A 26,991-nucleotide genomic window follows, 5' to 3' on the forward strand; every position below is an offset into this window, starting at 1 on the left:
ACACACTGTATTGAAATTGCTGAGAGATAGAGATAGAGAGATAGATAGAGAAAGAGGTGTGTGTGTGTGTGAGAGAGAGAGAGAGAGAGAGAGAGAGTAGACATGGTTTGGTTTGAAGATATAAGTTAGTTATATTAATTATATTTCTATGTCCTAAGAGGAAGTAGCTGGAAACACTATGTCCTAAGAGGAAGTAGCTAGCGTCATATACGGAAACAGACTATAAAAGGCTGATATGCAAATGTAGGTAGAGATTAGAGATACAACAATTATTCAAATGTTTTATTAATAACGCATCATAGCCACCCTCATTTATTAATCCCAGGGAGTGATAAGTCATCTTTAGAGTCGAGAGTGAAATACGTTTCCTGTTTTCCTGAACAGCTTACCTTAGGGTAAAAGAAAACTAACTGTTGTCCATGCCAAACATTAATTGTCTGTGTTTTCTGCCTTTATCCTTTCTTGGTATATATGCTTCACAAAGAGGGACAATCAAAATATTAAAACAGAAATGTTAGTCTTTCTGAGGCCCTCATAGCCTCCCTCCACCAATCTGTTACTCTTCTGGCCACTGGGGACCTGACCTCTTTCCACAGGAAAGATACAAAGCAAAGCAGAACATCTGATCTGTCTCTTATTGAGCTGCGCAAATGAATAAGTTGTCATTCGCAGTCTCAATCACCATGCACTTACTCTGTTGATTTTAACAAGAGCAACCAACAGAAGAAAAATCAATACGTTTCTGATGTGAGCTTTTTGTTTCTAAGCAATCTGTTCTGTTACTTTGTGATCTCTCTCTCTCTCTTTCACTCTCTCGCTCTCTCTTCTCGCTCTCACTTTATTTTATATACACTGAGAAACATCTGAAGTGTTTTTGAGAAAAGAACAAGCAAAGGAGAAGTGCTCGTTTGCCTGTAAGGCCTGTAGCGAACGTAAACCAAATTCATATTGCGTGTTTGAGACTTCTCCGCAAAGATCACACAAACACACACGGTCACCTCTGTTCTCTAATTGTCCAACAATCGCTCATGTTCTTTACTCTGTACACTGCGAGCAGCGGCGGAGTTTAAAATGGCATAATATCTACAGCTATTTACAGCAGTGGGTTTCAGAATATCACAGAACGGGTCCCATAGAGAGATCTACAGTCAATGTTGTTGTCGTCATTGTAGTGTAGGGAGAGAGAGAGGGAGAGTTACAAACAAACTAGAGGGATAGATGTGAACTGGGAAAGATGCTTTGTGTCACACCATTATCATTTAGGCCCTTATACATTGTATTGTATACCGAACACCTTTAGAAGGCTGTCAGCTGTATGTTTAGGGCCTCAGACATAATGTATACTCACCATCGCTGAAAGGAGCTGTCAGCGGTATATAGGATATAAGTAGTCATAAAGGCAGTCATACCTGGTGTAAGACGTTGAATTGTCTTCAACATAAATCTTACTTAACATAATGTATCATATACCGTACTTGTGGTATGTGAAATTATTCAGGGGAGACATTAAAACAGTGAAATGTAGAGCAGCTTTGGGGTATGTTCTCATGTACAGGAAATGACACAGTCCTGTTCTCCTCCTCCTCCACTCATCCCCCTCACCCCTCGCTCTCTTATTTAGTTTGGGGATTCCAATCCATTAGATTCTTTCCCCACCACCACCTGTGCATTCTCCTCCTCCTCCTCTTCCTCCTCCTCCTCCTAAGTTTTAGCATAGATGTAACATTTCCAGGGAGCAATTCCATCGCGATCGCCGCTCCTTTCTCAGCACAGAACAGCAGTCCTGCAGGGAGTTGGAATCCCAAAATAGCTGTGTTTCCATGGGACTGTAGGGGGAGGACAACAGAAATGATATATCTTTGGGAAAATAGAATCATTTTGTGGCTGGTTTGTAATCATACAACAGACTGTGATTTGTGCAACCGCTGTACTTTTACCTGTCAAGTTATCTTGCCAACGTGTTGTGGTCAGACAAAACATCTTATTAGTATACAAAGAAAATATGTATTATGCCTATGACACTGTTATAGCACGTGGGAAGTTAAAACCTGGTGCCTGATATAATCATGAACAGTAGTGTGCTTCAGCAGTGGAGTCTATGAACTGAACGGAGTCACCCATCTGTTCTCTCCATTCAAAGTGGGGCAGAAAAACGAGGTCTTGGATTCACTCGTCATTCTCCACCTTTCCCCTTTTCTTGCAAAAATATGTTCCACCTGATGAGGGTGATTTCGGGACCCTAAACGGTCAGTAATGACTTTGACATATTTTGTAATCATCGCTTGTTTAAAAATCTAAATGCGCGGTATTTTAACGCTAGAATCCTTATACCTGACAGGTGTGTAAACCAGTTGACTGGTTGAATAATTACCAGGCTAAATACCAGGATCATTACTGATTCCACTGTGTATTCTGTACTGCAGCACTATGGTTTAAACCATAGGCCAGTACTGCTTCTGTGGTGCATAGGATATAAGCTATACAGTTTTATTGTTGCACCACATGATCATTTAAATGTCATCCTAGTTGAAATTGACATAGCCTATATGCATTTCCTGCTTCATGAAACGGTCATATTTGATTCCTTGCTAAATACATAAGTAATGATAAAACTGACAAAGGGCATATAGGGCATATATATGCTGTATTGATATTCATACCAGCAAATATGGCACGTACAAATAAAGACACTTGCTTTCTAGAGCCACAAGAGTGTGTTGTGTTTCCTCTCAATTAAATGAACAGATTCATTAACCCTAAAGTCCCCCTATAGGTCAACTATCGTCAGTAATCCCTTTTCACGCTGTATATGTTTGTATAAAATATTCAAGCTGAAAGCAAGGAGCGGTGTCACTCAGAGCGCGCGGGGTTGAATGAGCAGGGACACCGCTCCAGTTGTGGCGCGGCAGCACAGAGGGATTTGGCAAGTCAGACAGAGACCCTGCACTTGCTTGACATACATTCAGTGCGCACTTAAAATGAATGACTTTGCGTCTTTATCTGGCATGCAATTGTAGGCTATTATTTGCTGTCAAAGTCGGAAGCGAATCACACGCCTACATCAGTCTTCATCTCTCACACACGCTGTACATGACATTAACACACAAAGCAGATAACTCCGTGGAGCTGCAAAACTTGAGTTAGGAGTAGCGTACCTACCAGCTGCAGCAAAGCGGGTCCCCTTCTTCAAGTCTGTGACGCTCTATCACCTGGCTGCGACCAATAACAGCTGCACAAATGACAACAAAGTTATTTTGTACATAACTAGCTAATGAAAATATAACAGTGCAACATAAATAGAGTAGTAGGCTGCAAATAAATACAGTACTGTACATGTAATAATAAACATAATAATCATAATATTACAAATACAACATTATATTCATATTGTTAATAATAATCAGAATTATAATTAGTACAATTATATATAATTCATTCAAATTAATTGCAGATAAGAATATTGAAAAATACTCTAATAGCAATCTATTTTCAGCTGTTCTGTCTATATCGACCGTCTTTTTGGAACATTTAATGCCAGATGTTGAGCACCTTTTCCTCTCGAGCTGTGCTTCCGAGTTCTCTGGAATTTGATTGGCTTTGGACAAAGGCATCAAACAGTCGAGCATCTTGATTGATGATTTAATTATCCATACAATTGATAACTGCATAGGACAGGACAGCAAATATAATACTTTATTTACATAACCAATCACAGCGTTGCAAAGGTGGAGCCTTTCTCTCCATCTATAGCGAGAGACAGACAGAAAATGAAGCAGCAGCATCACAGGGAAATACATAAATAAATCAAATAGAGGAACATTAATTGGAGTAATAGCCATGGCATATAGTTGCAATAGAGTGAAATATGTTCGTCGATATAACCTTGAATAACACCTGTGGAAAAAAAGGAATAAAGTATACCCTTGACGTATTTCAAACCTGGTCAGAGTGATGAGTGCACATAGACTTTGTTTAAAACACACGGGGAAAACTTCAACTAAAGTACCTGTACGCAGCTGACTCCACCTGGCAAGTGCGAGAAGCATCTCAACATACACATCTCTGTCGCTCTTGTAGATGCATGGGGCACGCGCCGTTATACATGCTCATAGTGGTTATTGCGATAGTAAAAATAAACGCACGTCTATAGAGGAGGCAAATAAATAAACGTTTACAAATATAAAACATGAACAACCCAAACCGCTGATGCTCACTTCCTTAACTCTGCAAACCTTACATTTTCATCCCTGGTATGTGTGAGAGTCAGTCAAACTTCCAACGCTTATCATTTTGGTCCGTTTTCCCCCCTTCCAGTTGTGGTCATGTGCGTTGAATATGAGAGTGTTCCAACTTTTCTTCTTCCGGATAATATTCTTGCTTCTTCGGCTGCTATACATGGTAGTCGTAGTCCGACAGTCACAGTTCATTTCACTCGGATCAAACAGCTTGGGAGAGAGAGAAAAAACGTATCACGTTTAGCAAAAGATGCTCACGTTTGGTCCTGCTCAATTATCCCCTCCCGTGACGATAGGTGGCGCGTGTCCCAGGGTTGGTTCTCTCCTCTCCTCTGTATTACAGAAAAGAGAAAGAAAAAATGTCATTAGAAGAGGCGTAACACGTCAGTCCGTCCCCAGGTTTGTTTCCTGGAGTGTCTGAAAGAGATCAGTCCTAACCTGCCCTAGCAGGAATAACGGTCCTTCTCGAACCACTATTTCTAAGGCTTTATTATCATTGCAAGGATCCCTGCACATTTCTCTCCACAATTGCTTACCGCTGCAGTCTCCTGTTATCACTACAACCGAAGTCAACCGAAAATATACTACTATAGGAAATCAGGTATGTGTCCGTTTCTTTACCTCGACTAATAAACTTTATACAATTGGTCATTTATAATTTTTGAGATCGCGACTTAGAGCTTTTGTAGGGGCTTTGGTGCTATAGTATTGCGTTCACGTTAAACTTTCTCTACCTGCACAGGTGGATGAGGGAGCGGTGCGCTTTAAGTATCTAGGCTTGCAGTGCGTTTCATCAGAGAAGATGCAGTTTTGTAGAATTTGCTGAAAAACCTACTCTTCGAGCCGAAAAACCATTAAAAAAAAGAGAAGAAGCTCTCTCTTATTCAGCTTTGGATTCAGTTTCACCGAGCCATGCCTGCACCCTTTTGTATCCAACTCGTTTTTGTTAGTGTCTTTCTGTATCCTTTGGTTTCGTAGAGCAGAAGTTGTCTGTCTCACAATAGGGTAAATATTCGCGTATCATATCCATGTCATTTACATCATTTTGTTCAGATAGCTATAATATGTTTCATATCCTGTCTGGATAATTGTATTTTTGTTGACACATCATTTTGTGGTATTTGTTAGTTTTTGTGTGTTTATTTGTTTTTCCTGTCGTGGGTCGTTCCCCATAGTAATACAATCCAATGACAGAAATTAACCCGCTCATTTTGCTCGATTAGTCCATTGAAAGCATGAATGTTTTCATGTTTTGTCTGTTTTTTTACTTATTTATTTATGTACGTATTTCAGCATGCTAGGCCTAAAACGTAAAATATGCATGCTATCTAAAATTAATCTTAAATTAACACATGTAATCTTCGTAAATTAATGGTGGAGTACTTTTACATTTAGGCATTTAGGCCTACGTATTTCACAACATAGCTTTTTGTATCATCTTTATATTTTTTTATTGTTGTGTGTTGTAAGTGATATATTGCCTGGCGGAGTGAAACTGTTCTTTCAACCTTCTGATATTTACATTTGACACAAAGCAAATCGTTGAACTCATAACTTTAACATTGTGTCATCATCAATATAGGTTACTCTCAATTTTAAAAAAATGTAGGTTAAAAAACATGAACCCAGATAAACCAATGTCGGCCTACTGTTTGCGATGTACGAGTTATTTTTTTATATATATATCGAAGCAGAACATAAAAAGAAAACAGCACAAAAGAAAGAAAAGGAGCAATGGTAAAACTTTACTTATTTGAATTAAAACAATGTAAAACGCATGCTTAACCCAGCACGACCAGTCCGTCTGAATTATGCCTCATACTGAAGGTGTAACTCCCTGTCTCCCCCTTTCTCTGCATCCTCTCCTTCCCCGTCGTCAATGTTCACTTCCACTTATCATCATCCCGATCACTGGCATTATACAGATCAACAATACATTGATCGACCCCTTATCGTACTTTAGCATAGGTATAAAATACACGTTTTGTATATTAATAAATGGTTTTTCTATTATTTTCTGTTTTATTTGGCGCCTGATATTGAAATATGTTCTCCCAGTCAGTCCAGTGTACCCACATTGTTGCTGCCTGTGTTTGGTTGTTAGATATTGAGCCTGCGTGCTGCTGCTGCTGATTCAAGGAGTCGAGTCCATGCGAGCTGCCATCTGATCCACTCTTATCAATGAAGCACGAGATCATGGCGGATGGCCCCAGGTGTAAGAGGCGAAAACAAGCCAATCCAAGAAGGAAAAACGGTAAGAAAAGACATGAAAATAACAAACTGTCATTTGCGAAATATGTTTGTTGTGGATCTAGAGTTGTAATGTTGTCACTGTGACTGTAGTTCAGAGGGGCTGGCTACGAATTGCCAAATGCGTGTTCTGTTCTGCTCTCGTCTCATAGGAAATAAAGGGACACTTCTAACTGGGAAAGAATGCGTAATGTGTCAGTATTGTACTGTGGACATGCGGGACTGTCTATCCTTCATTGTGAAATTAGGATCACAACGTCTTTGCTCATTTCGTAATTTTTACAGAGACGATTTGATGGGAGTTGTAATAAGTTGAGAGTTTATCGTTGTGCGAAAAGACTGAGTAGCAGTGGGAGGAATTTCAGAAAGTTTCCCTGCCCAGATAACGGTTCAGTAGCGAAGTCCCTTATTTTCCACCAAGACAAACCCGTTAGATGAGGACTGATTTTATTTGCTGTTCTGTAGTTGACGTACCTGTAGATTTAGTGGTTTGAGCATTTTATTCAGCAAGTGTTTGTTCCTTATGCTACACATTGCTTAGAGTCTCTCACACCCCTGAGTATATTATGACATTAATGTAATTCATTTTTATATGTCTAAACGTTATTGGTATGTTTAGTCCTCGCGTTGTACCCAAATGATTTGTTATAGTGTCTATCTGCTTTCTCTCGAAGCATAGTCCCCTTTTAGTAGGAAATGATTAGTGTCCCAAACCGTTGGCAACTGGCAAGAATATGAAACAGAACATGGGTGGACAATTCGCAGTGAACATTCTGCAATAGCTTAGTTTACTAATGTATTATAACCAAATAATATGGCATGTGCGCTAAGATGGTGATATTGACCGGTGGTGTGTCTCGTGTCATTTATTTTATTATTAGCATTATGAAGTGCTTTGTGTGGAGCAAATAGCGGTGAAGGATACATTTGTCACTCTGCTATTGTCAACTGTTTGTCCACCCACCGAACTGTGTTACATGTTGGGAGTTATTGAGCCATGGCGTGGATCGCTTTTCGCAGGGAATAGACGTTTGTTCCTTTCCCTTTTTGTGGACTGTAGACTACAATACACCCCGTGCACAAGTAAATCCAGCATCACCACGTCTGGGTCCCGAGATCTTTTCTCAGACGGGAATGCTTTGGATGTTCATTGTTGTTGTACAAAGTAGCCTTATCAAATGCGTATGAATTTTTGCTTATACTTATGAAATGTCTCCCTTTATGTGGCTCTTTTCCTTATTAAATTTTGTGTATTGATTTTGTACAATCAATACAAGGAGAGTCATTGGTGCTTCAAGCTTGTTGTTGTTCTGAATAACAAAAGACAGGAGTGAAAGTAGGTTCCCCTTTTCACTGTAGTTTCTAGGAGATACGAATGTTCTTGCCTCTTCTTGCCTCTGAGCACCAGTTCCCACCTGTTCCAGTAAACAAAAGTTTGGATTACTTTAAAACACTCCATTCAAGTAAGTGTTTTTTCTGACAAACACACAGGCTGACTGATTGACATTTGCATTTGTCAGAAACAAAAATCCTTTCAAATTCCCCCCTTGCAACAGCAACAAGCAGCAAGCAACTTCACACACTCTCAATGCAAAAATAATTAACATGTTATTTTAGTCGCTTCCCCCTCAGTGCCGATGTGGTGTGCAGCGTGCACATATTATAGGCTGACTGAGCAAGTAGAAATTCGACATTCTTGATTCTATCATATTTTTTGAATATGCCATTGTGATCACTGAGTTGCCCCCCCTCCCCCTATTTACATTTTCTCGTCATGGGATGCCTTCAATAGCTCTCTCCCTTTGGGAATGCTGTGGTTGAGCTATTCAGACAGAGTGGATTTTATTTTCTCCCCTGGATGCATGGAGAGATGTCATAGGAGCTGAGCTTGTGTGTCTGGCCGATAGATAACACCACTATATAGCTATATATGAGGATCCTTATCAGACCGATAGCCTACATACTGAGATTACTTGAACGCAGTAAACAAGATTAAAAAAATTGAAATTGAAATATTTTGAATATTGATAGATTGATGATGTAAATGATTTTTTTAATGACATGGGTAGAGAAATAACTGATTTTCTTCTGCATGACAGTTTGTCGTGTTTTCCAGAAGACATTTATCTGTAGTTATAGAATATTTTCAGTAGGATTTCAACGTTGCGATTCACAATTATAGCTCAATTCTATAGCCAGTATTCTGACCTTAGAGTGAGACTGGAATTCCAGGTGAATTTATTCAGATTAGGTTATTTGGTCACATTATAGTTGATAATAATGGTTCTGTAGCCGTGCATGGTGTATTTGGCTTCGCTGTTTGTTGATAACACGCCTTTGGCGTGTGATTCTATAGGCCCACATATGATACTATACATGCTTATCGCATCCAGAGTTAAAGAGTGTAAAGTCAATCTCACAGTTCGGTGCAACTTGATATTGGCAACTCTGTAGTTTGTTGGAGTTTTCTCTCTGCCTGCCTTCCCAGGTGTTGCAAGTCAGACCCAGCTGTGGGGATCTACCTCTCCTTGTGTTTATAAGTAAAGCTGGAAAAGTACTCCACAAACCTATTCCCTTCTAACTTGATTAGTCAATCAGTACTGTTAAAAAGTAGTACTTTTGTATGGCATACTTTCAGTTTCCACACTTTTATTGCTCTCTCAGTATAGGTAAAGAGACATTTACTATGGAAATGACAGACAGGGGTACTGATCAGTATCTCCCGCTCATCTATTTGGTTTACGTTCAACTCTGGGGTAATGTTGGAGTTGTGTGTGTTATGTGGTTTTGTCTGTATTGGGTGTGCCATTTTATGAGGTGGTACATAAAATGATACCACTTTTTCAGGAGAAGTTTCAAATGTAAAGGTAGCAATTCCAATGGTCGTTTTTTCGGACATTTTCTGTAATGCAATACAAAGACCTATACATTTTCAATCAACAGAAAGCCTCTCCATAGATGTTACCATACTCCAGAATATATTGATTACATAATTAAAGGTATAAAAGAAGAAGAAGCTTTCGAGCTTCTCTCTGTGTCTCTCTCTCTCTCTCTCTGGCTCCAATAGTTTAATACAATGCTGTGAATGTGATTATAAAAGCCTGTGTGCATTCACGCTAAAGATATAAAGGAGTTCTACTAATTCTTTAGCCTCAGCTCTGCCTTCAGCCCAAACAATGGCAGATTCCTTCCAGTCTAAACATTTTGTCCATCTCTATTATTCATTTGCTTTTAAGGTGCATTTGCTCCCGAGTCGAAGAGAAAAAGCTCCCCTTTCCTTCCCCCCCACCAAGCCCCCCCCCCTTTCCCTTTTCACAAATGTTTCCTCTTCCCAAGGTAGGCTCTATTTTGTTGCTGTCACAGGGAAAAGGAGGGCAGGTTCGCTGGCGCTCACGGACAATTGATTGTCAGTCGTAATGTGTTTCATTTACATGTTTATAACGTCAATAGTGCTGGGGTGTCCACTGTACCATTTATGCTGTCATTCCCACAAGGGTGCAATTGTCTAAGCAGCCATAGCTAGTCACCTTTTCTGATGGCTTTTTCACTCGGGCAAGAAAATGGAAAGGGCGGTGTTGCCGTGGTGCATCAGTGTTTAGAAAAGGATTATTTTGTTTAAGCAAGTGAAATAATTACTGCAGATATTACGAGCCAGCAAGAAATAATCTCCCTTCAGCAGAGGCCTGCACTGTTCGCATGGCAGTAGTGACAGTGGTGAGACATGAGGTGTCCAGACAGACTCAGGGTTTTTAGAAAAGCGATTTCATATATTTCATATGATGAGATATTATTTGATGATTTACTTTAGACTCATAGACTGATGGTGTCTGGTAATGGTAGATGCAGCATGTAGAGGATGTGTGTTTTTTGTGCACTGTTCCCAAAACAACATCCTGATCCTGATTCCTGGCATGTCGTTATGCCAGAGACCTTTTCCCGCTTTTCAAGCAGATACAGTTTGGTTGATGCATCACTGTAGTTTGATGTTTGTCATTTTTTATCAAACGGGGGGTCATCATGAGCTAAATATATCCTTCTGCTAAAACGACTATAGTCGGACGTACACCACTGAACACATTTCTGTTACTGGATCTCTTACCTGTTAGATTTCAGAACTTCCAGAATAATAAAAAAAGCTCCATATGCATTCCATTGCCTAGTGTGGTGACTTTCGACTTAGTAAAGGTTTTCGTTCATTCAAAACTACATAGATCTCCCTGACATCACGTTAAGCCACAAACACATGTTGTGTTTGCTGTGAGGAACCAGATTCACGCCAGTATCAGACGATTACGAATCTCATAGAACACTAATGACCATCTCCTCAGTCGGACACCAATACGCAACTTTATCCCAAAACATTTTGTCTGTTTCAAAAAAAATCTTTCCCATTTTATTTATTTTTTGGGTTTTTGGGTTCTATATTTTTTTCTCCCTCTCTGGCTTGTGAAGATATTTCCGCCTAACAGGGAGAACACACACAGCAAAGGCACCGTTAGCTGAACCCCTGACACCGCGGTCTTTGGAATGCCTTAGGTATGGTTTCACTTTTGCTCACATCAATGCTGACCTGAATGTCTTTCATATCTGATCCGCCGTGTCTCTCTCAGTAAACATCCCCCGAGGGGAGAACAAAGAAAGGAGCTCTTCTTCTTCTTAATCACAATTCAGCCCTTTCACCGCCAGCAGGCTACATTTGCATTCAGCATCAGAAAGGCCCGAGATGAAAAGGGGGGAAAAAAGGAAAGCAAGAAAGGAGAGCAATAGTAAAAAAAAACAACAAAAAAAAAGCAGAAGGATGGGTGGTGAACAAAATAACTTAGGTGTTTGTGGCTGTTTGTTGGGCGTCCCCTGGTTACTAGCCTAATATAGCTCCTACTCTACCGGGGTAGGCCTGGCCCTCCTGACAGTCAGATAGTGTTACGAGATGGCATGCCTGTACTATTCATGGACACTCACTCTCTCACTTTAAAAAAAAAATGAAAACGTGTCTGAAACGGATCAGATTCTAACTTAAGAAGTCTATACTAGCTAGGAGCAAGGTGTGTTTAGACACAATTACTTTTTTTGGGGGGGGGTTGTTTTTTTGTTGTTGTCCATTATGAAATAAGAATTGGGGAGCAACGCAGTGCTTCTGTCTACTGCTATTTGTCAAATTGCATTCTCACGTGATATTGTAAGGATTCCTTGTGGATGTGTGTTTTGTAAGTCACTAGAAGAGCAGGTGTGTCAGAGGTCAATAGGAGAGTATTTCTGGAGTTGTTGCATTGTGATCTTTCAAAGTATCATGTTAGTTGATACACTATGCTGGGTTTACTGAGAAAAGTTGAGTAGTTGTGTTATGGGATGAAAATAAAAACCCATTCAAACAGTGTTGCCGTTTTTGTTTCTCTTAATTTTATAGCTCAGTACTCTCTCTACTTTAAGATTAGATTTGGTCCCCCCCCTCCTAGAAATGTGGACCAAAGTTTAACCGCATGCTTCCACTCTTCTCTTAAGTTGGTTGACGAGATATCTTTATTGTGTAGTGAGATCTATTTCTCCGCTCTCCTCTCTCTCAATCAGACTAAAGAATCATGTATGCAAATCCGTTGCCAAGCTTTGAAAGGGTCGATGCTTCAGCCTACAACTTTAAATGCATCATGTGATATGAATTCCAGATTCTTTCTTTTTTTTTTTCCAACCAGAACTTTTTGTTAAGAAAAAAAAGGGTTATTAGTACACCTTCCCCCATTCCCAAGCTGGCCGGGATTTAGACAGATTTACTTCAGCAAACACCTTTGGACACTGGGGGAAAGTAGGAGTCTGTTTGCAAAAGGAGTCTTTTGTTCCGAGTGGTGCAGGGATAATTCTTTACTAGGCAGGCGTGATATTAACCCATGCTTCGATACCAGGGGAAGTGGTTAACTCTTTGTGGGCACACACTCACTCTTTACTTGGACAGTTCAGGTTTCTGCTCTTCTCATGCATGGAACATTTTCTCATCTCCGTTGAAAACTTTCCCTCTCTCCCTTTTGTGTGGAAAAGTTGCGAGCTCTTGGATAGGGGACTCGCCTGGCTTTATAGAATACCCAACCCATCATTATAGCTGAAATTCTTTCCCTCTGCAATAGCTTCAGCTCTAGTTGCTGCTCTGTTGGCAATGTCTTCTGTGCTGCTTACTTATGTCACTGTCGAGGACCAGGTACTGGTGAGTTTCTTGCGTCATCAGTGACTAAGAAAAATGCATGAATCATAACCAACGAGAAGGCAGTCCTCAAGCCCCTTGGCTTAATATGTTGATTTGATGTCTCGATATTCATAATGCTTAAAGCGAATAGACATTTGATCATGTTTTGATGAGGATTAAGTCTTAAGTTTGACTTGTTTTGAGACCCGGTTCACTTTATCCACCTCTAATTCTTCGTCCTGCGCTGGATCATATCATGCTGTATTTGGCTGTGTGTGTGTTGTCCGTAGTTCAGGTTGTGTGTGTGTGAGGACTTTAGCGACTCGCGGGTGTGAAAGATTGAATGATGGAGGAGAAGTGACAGAATTAAAGGTGTTTGCGGCGCCGTTCCGCCGTGACTCGTCCTCTAAGCCTGACTCTGTCACCATCCTCTTGCGACTTGACAGTTCATATCCACTCCCCTGTAAGGTGATGTGAACTCCCACAGAACTGAAGTTGGAAAATATTCAGTCGAATATCTTTCTCTTCTTTCTTTCGTTTATTCCTTCGGCTCTTCTCTTTTTTTTTCTGTGTGTGTTATACAGACACAAGGCAAACACTGAAATTGAAACTTCAGTAGACTGGCAAATAATTGCATGCATTTGGATTTTACATTTATGTGTGTACTTTCTTATCCTAAGCCCACAATGTTTTATGCATTGGGTGAGAAAAATACATTTTAGAAAAATATCATGCCTCATTTGATATTTTCTCGAGTGAAAATGCAAAGTCTTTATTCGGCCCATCCATTCGGTTCCCATCCCGCTGTTTGCACACGTCTAGTTGTTTACAATGGCTTGCGTGTGATTTTCAAAATGTTCCACGTGTCAACTTTCCTATTTGCAAGGTACACTTGGTATGACTTGCGACAGGTTGCGTAGCAGGTGGGAACTAACATTTCGATTTCTTAATGAAACAAATTAGAAGTTTAAAGGCACCGTGTTTTGTGCGTATAATCTTATATTTCATTATGCTGTATTGCATGTCACGTACAGTCAGCGTAATACACAGCAAGTCGACAGTTCTAGCAATACACCGTCTGTGCTTCAGAACAAGAAAAATTTGATGGAAATCACGATGGAATTCTCCCATTCTGCTGATTGTCCTCTTACAATATACATCTGGATTTTCCTCATGAGTGAGTAAGTATAGTGCCCACATGCATGACATTTGTGGCTGCTCCACATCCCCCATAGCCTAAACAGCATGTATTCCGCAAGTTCAATAATGACTGTATTATGGCCTATAGAAATATTGGTGTGCTAATGATAATGGCTAAGAGTATATCACTCCATACTGCTCTCGGGGATGGGGAGGGGGTCTACTAAAAAGCTAAAAAAGGAAGGTAGCAACACTAGTTGTGAGGAAAATAAAAGGCGCTTTATCTCATCAGATGCCTTTTGATGTGGTTGGTAGTGTATGAATGGTGCTGTATTTCTCTGTCCGCTGTTCGTTATCTGCATGTTCAAAGTTTTCACCTTTATGGGAAAACAGTGCTGAAAGTGGTCCCTCAGTTTCCTGTTTCGTCCTCTGAAGTCGGTGGAGTCTGACCAGACACAAGGCACGCGTGGCACACACACACACACACACACACACACACACACACACACACACACACACACACACACACACACACACACACACACACACACACACACACACACACCCACACACACACACACACACACACACACACACACACACACACACACACACACACACACACACACACACACACACACACACACTTTTTGATGTATGTTTGATTGTCGGGTGGAAGAGCACTTCTGGCAAGGTCATGGACACATGGGACAATCAATAAGAGATTGTCAGATTAAGGTATCATGACATTTGGAAATGTAGGACTTTTTCCACATATGACTCAATGCATTTTACACTGTTATACTATTACCCTTAATAAGACCTAATAGAACATGTTGCCTCATTCCAGCTCATTTCCTTCCATTTGTTTGAATCATGTAGAAGCCAAGTCACCTAGAGAGATTTTCTCCTTTCCTACCTTTGCCTGGTTGGAAATGGGGAAGGTTGTGTCTGTCTTGTTTAAGGACGTACTGTGTCCGTGTTGAATATTATGGAAGGTAACTGTGCCACTGTTATTTCTTTGTAATTGCAGTTGATTGCTGTGCAGATTCAGTCATTTGTAGCGCTACATTTTTGTCACTTTAAACGCTTTCATCTTATCGTTTGATCAACTGAGCTCTTAACCGAACGTTGCAGCAATAGAGGAAATTGTATGAAATTACATTTCCCCTTGTTATTCAAACATACATTTAACCTTTGCTAAAAGTGAGCCAAGGAGAGAGAAAAAACACACACCTCCCCCCTTTAAATGTCACCAGTAGTAAGGACATGTGTAAAGATAGTGTGTGAACCAGTCTGGCCTTGTAAAAACTCAGAGGTGAATTCTCGTGTTAATAGGTTCTGACTGGCGATGGAGCCCCCACTGAACGGCCTGCGTCCTGCCGCTGTCAAACACCAATGTCAAACAAACACCTCCTCAGGTAGCTGGAGAATAATCACACCGACAGGCCTGTCCTCAGCCTTTCTGACACACAGGACCAGAGTCATGGGGTGGAGGCAGGGTCAGGGGAAAAGGGCTGGGGTTGAGAGCTAGGGTATATTTCTGGGAATGGGGTAGGGCTGGAGGGCTAAGGTTAGGGTTGGGGCTGGGTTTGGGACTAGTTGCGGCTAAAAAAGGGCTGACTCGGTGCCTAGACTGCCCTAGTCTCTACCTGCACTATCACTGACTGTAAGTCCAGGCTAGACCCCAGTCATCAGTAATTACTGGCTACTCCCTGCTTTCCTACCCAAAGGAAGATTCACTCTTATCACTCCAGCGTCTTGTTCCAACATTCCTGAGATAAATTCTCCATCACTTTGTTATTCTTACTACTTAGGGGTATTAGTATTAGCATGCCCATCAAAGCAGACCTTGTACTTTCCTTCTCTCCACGGCCATATCAGTGGTCGTACGTTACGCCAGGGATGCACCATTGGCGGCAGCATAGTTAGAATAATGTTCAGGCAGAGTCATATCGAACTGAGGCACTGACATCACAGGGAGTCAGGATGATGAAGTCGTGTAAATATATGGCTGGTAGCGCGGAAGTTAGGTTAGAGCCACACAGGTACTTAGTCTTGTGAATTAAAGGATTAATCAAATTGCACTTCACGGCCCAGGTACTTGGTTGCATCAGGGCTTTGTTAAGAAAATGTGTAGGAGGAGAAAGTCTCTCAATATTCTGTCTGTTTTCATTCAAATGACAGGGACATGTAGTAGAGGTGGTGAGGTAGAGGGAGAGAGAGTGTGAGAAACATAGAGAGGTAGAGAGAGATCATTTCCCTGTATGTATTCTAGTATTGAATGAGTCTGGGATGTTTTAGTGGCTCAACATGCCAAGTAGGCTACCTTGTAAACTGGCAATCACAGGATCTCTAGTGTTATTACTTTTCATAATTAGTTACAGCAACACTCGGTCCATACTGCCGGAAAAGGAATATTCCTTAGTAATTAAAGTCATGAAATATTCAGTTATGCCTACCTTTTTTAGCAGCCTCTCAAATGAGGCAGCCATTTTTAATGTCCACACTGCCTCTGATTTTATTATAATGGCAGCTTGGCACATCTGCAATTAGTACTTCTACTGACAGTTACCATTTCTGAGGAGCGGTAAGAGGCAGCGAGGGGACACGGGGCGGCGGGGGGACGTGGAGCCCGGCGCTATTACATGTGCACCAAAAGCCTCTCTCTCTCTTTAACCTTGTTGTGTTTTTTTCTTCCTCTCCGACGCAGAGGTTACCTTTTCCCAACGGTGCAAAATCGACTTGACATAACTGTTCATCAGTTTCAGGATTCTCCCCTGAGGTATTTGCATCAAATCAGCTCAGTCAAGCTTCAAGTTGAAATTGGCAGGCCAGAACCTGACAGCCAGGGTAGGGACCGGGGAAAGAGACAGGGAACTGACAGTGGCAGGGCGGGAGGGTGAGACAAATCTCTCCCTGGCTTGGCCAGGGTGGAGGAGAGAAGCGAGAGGAAAGGGCCCTGAGCGAGCTAGGTCACAGGGGTAATGGGCGCAAAGTTAGGCGGATGAAGGGATGAGTAGAACTTTTTTCTCTACTTTTTCTTCCCTTTTTCTCCTCTGCTTCCGAATCTCTGCGGTAATGGCCATCTTTAGTGTTGTCTTTTATTGGGTTTTGGGGGGATGGATATGAAGACAACCATTCGTTGTTTAGCTGGAATAGTGACTTGGAAAAATTGGTTTGGTACAATGGATGATATTGCTGAGGATCAAAACCACTCAGTGAGTGAGTGCAGTGGTGGATATTAAACGTCAGGCTTTCAGAGTTACTCTGTGCATTGGAAAAAGTTGTACACTCGCACACGCATGCACGGACACACGGACACACGGACACACGCACACACGCGCACACGCACACACACACGCGCACGCACACACACACACACACACACACACACACACACACACACACACACACACACACACACACACACACACACACACACACACACACACACACACACACACACACACACACACACACACACACAAAGAGAGAACAAATGCAATTGTCGCACCTTGAATGGCCTGAGTTACATAGAAATGGGTTGTAGCAGGACACAGATGAGCAGTACTGTTATCTTCTTGAATTACTCTCCTCTATAGCCCTTAGAGAAATCGAGATAAGGATTTGTTTGATGAAACTTTTAGTGATTCTTCGCTGCTCCAATTCTGTCTCTGCGACGTCACAAAGCAGGACGAGAATTCTGCTGTAAAATGTTTCAAATCCCCTAAGGAGCAGAGTTGAAATCCTCTTAACATATATTCTTATTAAAGGGGAAGCAGAGATCTAGGTGACTATCATTGTTTCTTGTATTCGTCTTTGCTCTCTTTTTTTATCTTTCCTCCGCACACATGCTTAAAATGTCTTTGCCCCTTTAACAGCCGTAGAGCCTCGGAGAAGTATGACACTCTCACACATCTTTTTTTTCAATCTCTCCTTCTTGCTCTCTATCTCCATCTCTCCCCTCTCTCTGTCTCTCACTCCCCCTCTCTCTCTCTGTGAGCTTTGCATGTGACAGCCAGGGCCTGACGGGTTGATGGCCGTTCGACAGGCAGCATTGAGTCAAAGTGGTGTGACGGCAGAGTTTTGTTAAGCTGGGAACAAAGGCATGGAGATGCCGGCCTGGTATTGTCTGCGTGCATATGGGCCTTGTCACAGTTCCTTCGGATTTTATGCTCTGTTTACTCCTAGCCATCACCACTAATATTCAGAATGGGGTTGCCTCTTTTCTCCAAAGATATGATTATATATATATACCAAGTTTTGCTGTGAATCTCTTGAGGTGCTCTTGGAAAGTCAGAAGAGCAGAGACTCGTAAATATTCTCTTTTTTTAGTGTTGATGTATGCTCAGAAGTTATGTGTTTACTGCGTAGTATATATGGGTTATTTTCATGACCAGTATTACGGATTTTGTTGATGTTTTTTGGAATTACACACTGTGCTCAAACTCTCTCGCGAACCAGTTTTCAAAACCCATAAAAAAGCAACAAATTATAGTTGCATACACATACTGTACTTGAGCCCCCGCCCCCCTATTTCATACCGAAGTTTTGTTCACAGAGAAGCTTCACAGCACTGCCTGTGGCTGCAGGACTCTGATGCCTTTCTCTCCTCCTCTTTATGGTCTCTGCTCAAACTGAAAGCTGTTTGCAGTGAGATTAGTGAAGGGGAGGGGGAGGCAGGCAGCTAGCTGGGGGAAGGTAGACAGGGGAAGGGGGGAAAGATGTCCGGTAGCAGACCATGCCAGCCAGGTCAGGGTGAAAGGCCTGTAGGCCCCAAGCCATCAGCCATGCCAGATATCTCCTCTCCCCATCAAATGTGGACAGTAATGCGAACAGTCCTCTGGTCTCTAATGGGTCGGTTGGTCCCACCATTTCAAGCCAGGACAGTGTGTGTGTCTGAATAAGGTCCATCTATTTCACCTCTGTGCCAAACGCATCTGCCTTATAGGTGCACCTCTATATCAGTTGAGATTGTTAGCCAACAAATTATTTTAGCGGAAGAGACAATACCATTTTCGGGGAACTTGCTATGTTGATGTCTTTTTGTCTTTGTTGTGGCAGTGCTTGTGACATTACATAAACGCAAGTTCCTGAGAACACAGCCTGTAAAAGTCCTCTAAGACACCAGTCTTCTTCAAACCCAATGATATTTTCATGAGCCAGTAAAGATTATGAGACCATTCTTGTAGTACCCATCTGTGCTTTCATTTGCAACTGTCTGCTCAATTGTGAAAGGGGAGGGAGGGGGAAAGAGTGACTTTCATTTAGTTAAATAGATGGGAAAGGTCGATGGAGGTAAAGATGTAGTTAAGTTTTTTTGTGTTTTTTTTATTTTTATTGAGAGGAAGAGTGTAACACAACGTGTACAGACATTAGGTGTTGGGCTTGATACCGTGTAAGTACACATCAGTAGCAGGGCTGCCTAGCTTCTGCTTGTCAAAATTTACGTTTTACCCCAAACACGTATTGGCAGCAATTACAGGGTTAAACAAAATGAAACAGTCTGTAAACAGATGAAATCAGTCTGTCTGTCCAAATAATTTTGGGTTGCAAAACAATTACAAAATTACAGTAGATAAAAATTGTTCCCCGCTTGTATTTATGCAATCAACATAACGAAGAAACAAAACAATTTAATGTGGGGAAATCATCATTCATCTGCATTATAATTGCTTCTTTTTCACATCTACACTGTGGTTAATTAAAATTGTGATTAAATGCGGCTGCGTTGCCTAAGATGTCTTCTCCCCCAAACAGGTGGTACAGAATTTAAAAGTAAAGAGAAAAACGTAATTAGCATTGGAAATTGAGAAATTGCCTGCAAGAATCGGTGTTAATTTCAGTCACTGATGAGGTAATTTATAAAAGGAGCAGCACTGCGGAGACTGTGTAAACTGAGATTGCCATCCTCCTCCTGTCTGCTCTTCCCTGTTCCCAGCATGCAGCTGAAGCTGTTTGCAAAACATTGAACCTATTTGGAATTCAGTCTTCGTTAGCATCATTTTAGCAATTCCTCTCGGCTGCTACTGATAAAATAAACACCAGCGATAGGAACATGTGGCATTTGAAAGGTCTTTTAGGTGTTTTTTCCCAGATAAATCCATCAGAAAAGCAGGGCCAAGGGATAAGGTCATGTGTGTGTCATTAGGATAATGGAAAACTTGTCCAGTTGTAAATACAATGAGTTCTCTCCATTGTCCGGTTCCATCCAACAGTTTCTTCGCAGCACCGCACGTTGGGATGGAACTCTTTGGTCAGGTTCCAGAACCACTTGTTTTGGTTCCAGAACACTACGGTCAGGTTCCAGAACCACTTGTTTTGGTTCCAGAACACTACGGTCAGGTTCCAGAACCACTTGATTTGGTTCCAGAACTCTATGGTCAGGTTACGACCTGACCAGGTTACGACCTCAGTCCGATTTTCCAGAGAAATCCATGAAGGAGCAGACTACAGGCTAGCTACTGATGGTCTGTACTTCTGAATATGTTGTCTGTTAGTTAACTAAGTGTTCATCACTTGACTGACCTTGTGACGTCAGCACTGGCACGAGAGGGATATAAAATGTTACACGATGTTCCCCCGCAATATCACTTTTTGATTGTGGTGTTTTATCAAAGAGGTTTTGTGATATGACACAAGTTTGTCAGTCTGGGATAGTGGCAACATTTACTCAGGTGTGTGCCTTTAGATACCCAGCACATCAATCTCTAGGCCTCACAGCACACGCACACGCACACACACGCACACACACACACACACACACACACACACACACACACACACACACACACACACACACACACACACACACACACACACACACACACACACACACACACACACACACACACACACACACACCTCCCTCCCTTTTTTCTCCATCCTCTGGTGCACTCAGCGAGCGAGCCACAATGTTTACCAATATGTGACAAATTGTTGTGCTTTTCCTCATGTTTGACATCCTTGCTGGGATTGTTTGTTGTATTTTTTGTTTGGCTGCATCCTGAGACCCGAGGTGGCTGCTACTGTACAGCATGTCAAATGTGGTTAACATGCAGCCATTTATCTTTAAAGCCCCTTGCGCACAATGGCTGGGGTGTGCATGGCTGATTGTGAGGAGAGAGCAGTGAGCTTCCGAGTAGAAAGGCAGAAAGTGCTCCCTTTCATAAATGCTGCACCACCTCCCTCCTCTCCCTCCTTCCGTCCTCCTCACCTCTCTTCTTCACAGAATATCCCTTCGTTACTATTTGATTTGATTTGATTATTTTCAGAGTCACTCTGCTGAACAGGTCAGGCAGTATCTGACAAGGTATTTCATCGTTTTGTGAACCTTCACCAGACAGATTGTTCAGTGCAAGTGTAGTGTAACTGAGCCGCTTGTTGCCCGCTGGAGTGTGGCAAATAAGATCCAGGACAGATTTTTTTCTGATTCATTTTTTTTTTTTTACTTCAATAATGTAAGATAGCAAAACAGATTTGTAGTGGCTGGAGATGGGGTGGGAGGGAGTGGGCCTTTCATATTATGCCTAGCTACCTTGCCTTGGTACAGTACATTCCATATATGTCTACACACCGGGTAATGTAGGTACAACATTTTAAAACCTTAGATGTTTCCCACCTTTTGTTTTCGATGTGATCCAGAGAAGGTAGAAACCCATAAACATGTTGTATTTCTGGAGGTACCGTATAAGCTATCACTTCACTCCTCATGGAAGGTGTCTGGGACACAGCGGGTGTGAAAATGGATGCAAAGGAATACAGTATCGTCGCTTTTCAATGTTCAAAACAAGGCGACAAAAAAGATAGATGTTAAATGTTTAGAGGGTATAGTGGAAACATATTGAGGAAATTGTATGGTGTGATTGAGCCAAAAAATCCCTATCAGTTTATTGGATGTATTATTTGCTGTGTCATAGATTAGCATTAACTTGTTGTGAGCAGATAAAGATGAGACATTATTATTGAATTCAGTTTTTCCTAGGTGGGCAGCAAGGCAGGGTAAGCGAGGAGGGAATGTTGAATAGGATGTATTAAGGTTGGTATGCCTCCCTTACTCATATGTAAAGAGAAGAGGAAGAGAGTTTCTTTCTGATATTCTCCTAAACCCTAAGGGAATAACTCTTCTTCCGTGCGTAAATACAGTGAGAAAACAATCCCTAATATCAGGGAAAACCTCTAGTTTGTTTATGTGCGCTTAATGTGAGTCTGTCCGCCTGGGAACCGCCGCAAATGGGGGAAGTATGCGTGGATTTCACAGGTAACGGGATTACGTGGGCACATAATTGATCCATTTGGGGGGAAAATGACAGCGCTCTAAAGAGGGCTAGGCTTTGGAAATGGAGTTTATGAAACAGGCATTCGTAAATTCAAAGGAATCAATACGTCAATTTTATTACGTCTCCAGGCCAGATGGGCTTTAAAGGCACAGTGTCTCCGCTATTTGTATCTTTGTCTCTGTGTCTCTCAGCGTGTCACAAAGGTCCTCAGTGGCCATTTTGTTGTTGCTATTTTACTATAGGGTGGGGGGAAGCCAGATTACCATGGGATCCAATATCCCTGGCCGAGCACATTCATCCAATGAAATATGTTTGTCAATGCAGTAGTTGACTTGTGAATATTATTCTTAAGAAGAAGCCATTTAGTGAGACCGGCAAGAACAATAAAGTATTTTCAAAGCTTGCTCGCCCATAGTCATCCATTTATAAGGTGAGGAAAGTTGATTAACAGCATTCTGCATTTTCATCACAAAAATATTCACATTTAATTTAAATACAAATGAACAAACAGCATCCCAGCTAGGAGAGATTTAATTACCCAACCCGCTAAAATACTAATGAATAATGCAGTAAAGACTGATGCAAACGGACCGAAATATAAGGCCATAGATGTTTTCTTAACCGGAAAAGAAAGGAGAAAAACGGGTTCCAAATCTCATCATGTCTAAGATGCTGGCTTGCCTGCTCTCATTCCATGCAGGTGGGTGAAAACCAGAGGAAAAAGATAAGTAAATAAGAGAAGAAAAAAAAACTAGGCATAATTATGGGTCTTGGCGTTTGTAATACGCTCCCTCCTCTCTCTCCTCTCTCTCTCCTCTCCCTCCTCTTGCTCTCTCCTCTCTCTCCTCTCCCTCCTCTCTATCCACCATTATAGTAGTTCATTTTCGCATTAAAGTAAATAATAAGAAGTTGGTGATGCTTGCCTTTTTAATTCCATTTTCCTCCTTTTTTGTTCTGTTCACTGACTGACATCTGCTATCAATGCTAAGCAGGTGTTTCTGTGTAAACAGACGTGCCCTGTTTGTGTTGCGCCATCCTCGCTACTGTGCACCCAAATGAGCAACGTGATTAAGAATCCTGTAAATTTTTGAAAGGAAACGGATGGCTGCCCGGCTAGAACATAATTACACCGCTCCGACATCCGCAGCTCACCGCCGAATGAAGCCAGAGCCAAAGAACAGCACCAAAATTAATAATATATAATAGCATCTTTCTTGTAATTCATAAATGAAATAAAGTGAAGGGGAGTATCTGCTGATAAGGGTTTTTTTGGGTGGATGGAGGAGGAAGGAGGAGGATGGGGGTAATTTTCTGAGATTGAGTGAAGATTATAGCCTCGGTGATGCGTAACTCAGCCCGGGCGTGTTTAGAAGAGCTTGAAAGACCATTTTTTTTAAACTTTTGCACAGTTCTTTCAGCTAATTTATTTACCAAATGAGGCCTCCAAGAAATGTTCTCTTCTGTTTCATCATTACGGATCTTTATTAGTGCTATTTGATCATCCATGCTACTAAAATGGATGATTTGGCTCTGAAGTTTCAGCTTTCATCCAGTCAACCTTGTATCTGTGGAGTTATCATGTGATGTAGCCATGGTGATGCATACGGGTTAAATGGGCTGCGTTTGTTGTTGTTTTCTCTCATCATCCAATCAGAGACAAGCAGCATTCATGTCACTATAGAAGCTGAGGCAAAGTGAAACAAGAAAAGCTGTTCATAAAAAAGAAAGTGAGGAAGAGGAACGTCCCCCAACAATTCACAAGTCATTTCTTACACTTTGCCTTTTTGTATTTCCCATCTCATTGTTGGTCATGCTCTGTGTTAGCACATCTTCCAGAGATAAACATCACTTTCCCCACAATGCCAACCTCTCTGGAAGCGTGAATACAGACCACAATCGCAGGTTAATCTAGGGAAAAGGACACGAAACTGACAAAACGGTAGAAAATGATATACTTGTGGGGGAAGTTTGAGAATAGCAGTTGTTCGAAAGTGGGTAGGGATGGTATAACGTCTTGAAATTCAACTTCATTCCAAATCTACCGTTGATAAAACGGCATGACTGATAGGCCGATGTTCTGGGGACAAATGTAGTGTGCTCGATTCTTCATGCTGATTTTTTCTTTCTTTCTTGGACTGAGTGAATAAAGGGTGTCTAAAAAAAAATATGTATTCTGTCACAGGAGTTGCGTCTGAAATGTGTTGGAGCTGTTTCTCTGGGCGGGTTCAAATGGTCAGTTCTCTGGGAGGAGAGGGAAATGAAGGTAGCTTGACACACTGACAGAATGTAAACCTTGCAGGGGCAATGTTGACAGTTATCCAGGTTTTTTTTCTTCTTCTCCCCCCATCTTGTTGAAGCAAAGCTGCACTCCCTTTTACATTCCATGTTCTCCTGATAATACAAGGTAACTACGGGTATCATAGATTTAGCATTGCCAATACAAAAAGATACCACAGCAGCATATTCAAAGGATCCCATTGAAGTGCCCATTGTAGTACCTTGTATTTGGAATCTATTATCAGTTGGATACCATGTTTATTCACAGTGTGAGTCCAACTTCCGCCTCTGGCTAAATGCTAACTAACCTTCCTTCTTGCTAAGTGTAATCTCCTTGGTCAGTGGTCAGTGGAAGTGTTACGGTTGTGAAAGGTGTGTCTCCCTGTAAACACACTTGTAAGGGAGCCTTCACTTGCTCACTTCTATTCTTTCCCCTTTAATCAGAGGCCTGAGATTACATCCTCCATCCTCCCTTTCGGAAACATGATAATTACACTCCTCTGTGAACACAGAACCCTGTCCTGTCTGACGTTGTTGGCACTCTGCGAGACTGGGAGGGACAGGCCCCAGATGCTGACAATTATATTCGAGAAATACACGTACACTATACACACACGCTGGCTACTTTAGGACCTTTCCCCTTGTCTCGTCTAGTATGTAACATCTCAAATAGTAGTTGTATTAGATTGGTTTGGTTTTCAACTAATGAGGATATTTGTATATTTGTATAGGCGTCAACATCACTACCTACATTGCAATATGACAAATACAGTTGGATTCACTGAGCTGTGATCTTTTGGTGCTGTCCTTATATAAAGGAGGACCCGTTACTTATAGAATAGGAAAAAAAGATCATATATAAGCCCTCTCTTTTGTCCTGGGTGAATTGAGATTACTCCTTGTTTACCTCGGCCAGCTGCTGTGAGATGATTTGCGCAGGTTGGGGTCACCACAAGCTACTCTGAGGACAATTTGCTGAATCAAGAGGGTGATTGTGTCTGGTGCCAGTCAGTCGCAATTAAGGACAGGATCAGGGGGTAGGCGGCAGGCCTCCAGGCCCCAAGCCCCTGTGCCTGTCATATGTTATGGCCCCGGCCCCATACAAACCAGCTCACCTGAACATAATCGTCCCAACAGCCAGCACGATGCAAATGAGCCCTGAGGTTAGCGTGGGAAAAGAAGCAGTGTCGCAGAGAGCTAGGTGACCCACTAGGCAGGGGGTCTGCCTCAGGAGAGGCCTTTGTTTCTGGACTGCCCACGTTAAAAATAGTCCCCCTTCTTTAGTCTGGCTGGCTAATGCAATGCAGGCAGGAAGGAAAAAAAGTTGGTGATATATGGTTTGTTTTAACAAAAGGAGGGGTGTGTGTGTGTGTGTGTGTGTGTTGGTTGGGTGGGCGTGTGGATGGATGGATGGAGGGGAGAATACTACCTCGGTTCAGGTTGTTTCTTTTGATGCTATTTAGTGTAAGGATCACACTGGGACCTAAGATCAGAAATAAGGCCCCGGTCTCCTTTTTCAGTCTCAGTAGATTCAATAGTGACTGCCAAGCCAGATTGAGGACGTTTGGATGAAACGAGAGACTGTGAAATGTGAACACTAGGCTGTAAACAGGGACTCCTGTTTGACACTAAATCTAGGTTAAATGCAAATTAAACAGCAGTACCAGACAGCAGTAATTAATATGTTACTTACAGTATATATGTGCTGCGGCCCAGAAGGAGTTATGAAGAGATGGTATTTTCTGCATTTACCCATTAAATCTATCTATAGAACAACAAATGACTATATCACATCAAATAGTGTCTACGACAAAACAATTACTCACACTTACTATTAAGGAATAATATCGGAAATAACTCACACTTGCTCTTCCAAGTGCCATGATCATTTGACAAAGCTAAGAGGTCATTGTAAGGAATTAGCTAAATGTACGTCTCTTTAGACCTGTATGGCATCATCACCTATCATGACCTTACTACATTGCCTGCAATGACTATCTCTTGTTGTGTGCCTTTCTGTATCACTGTAGTCAGTACAATATTGTGTAGCATCAATTTTTCCCTTATTTCTAAAGGAAAGTGTTCATGATTTTTGTCTCAATAACATGACCTATGACACTAAATGAGTCAATGTTTTCTTTCTTCTTTTCTTCTCGGTGCTGTCCAATTTGCTGTGGTGTGCGTTCGTCAAGAAGCAGGTAAGCACTGCGAAGTGGTGTATGTTGTAACTGTACTTTGTGAAACAAACAGAAGGCAAACGGTCAACTTTTGGGAACTTCCTTTCATGCAATGAAAGTGTGCATGATTTTTTTTTTATTAAGAAAACATGATTTTAGGGAAAATATACACCCCTAGATATTTGAATATGACATGCATCTACATAGAAAACAAATAGCTCTCACTATGCCATCTTTAAGAAAAATGTATTATTATGTGGAAGAGTAATACACAGCTTCATACTGAATTCTCCTTTGTGTGGTTGTATGTACTGTATGTGGTTACAAACATCTTGTCTGAAAACTTTTCTTACAAGGCAGCGTATTGCCTCTCTCAATACAATACACCCTCGCTGACGCACTAATGCTCTTCTACCTTAATGATCATTTATTGGCAGTTTCTTCTTCTGGCCTTTATTCTC

At 41.6% G+C, this 26,991-nt stretch overlaps 1 protein-coding gene and 1 long non-coding RNA gene across 8 annotated transcripts in view; one reads left to right on the top strand and one right to left on the bottom strand.

The window, feature by feature from the left end:
- Positions 1–268: 268 nt before the first annotated feature.
- LOC106575233 (uncharacterized) lies at positions 269–6,476 on the bottom strand. Its single transcript, XR_001321708.2, has 3 exons — positions 6,312–6,476; positions 3,160–4,567; positions 269–1,826 (listed from the first exon to the last, which is right to left on the bottom strand). It is a non-coding gene; the product is annotated as an uncharacterized lncRNA (long non-coding RNA).
- The window catches only part of LOC106575232 (zinc finger E-box-binding homeobox 2), a 76,719-nt gene continuing 56,067 nt past the window's right edge, over positions 6,340–26,991 (top strand). For 3 of the 7 annotated variants that reach the window (XM_045698789.1, XM_045698791.1, XM_014151604.2), the window contains exons 1-2: positions 6,375–6,489; positions 26,546–26,551. In XM_045698789.1, coding sequence (XP_045554745.1) covers positions 6,417–6,489; positions 26,546–26,551 — 79 coding nt within the window. In that variant the 5' untranslated portion in view covers positions 6,375–6,416. Of the gene's footprint in view, positions 6,490–26,545; positions 26,552–26,991 lie in introns of all 7 variants that reach the window. The other 4 variants (XM_045698790.1, XM_014151608.2, XM_014151610.2 and 1 more) reach the window with 3 other exon arrangements.

This window comes from Salmo salar, chromosome ssa17 (genome assembly GCF_905237065.1).
Source record: "Salmo salar chromosome ssa17, Ssal_v3.1, whole genome shotgun sequence".
Taxonomy (NCBI): Eukaryota; Metazoa; Chordata; class Actinopteri; order Salmoniformes; family Salmonidae; genus Salmo; species Salmo salar.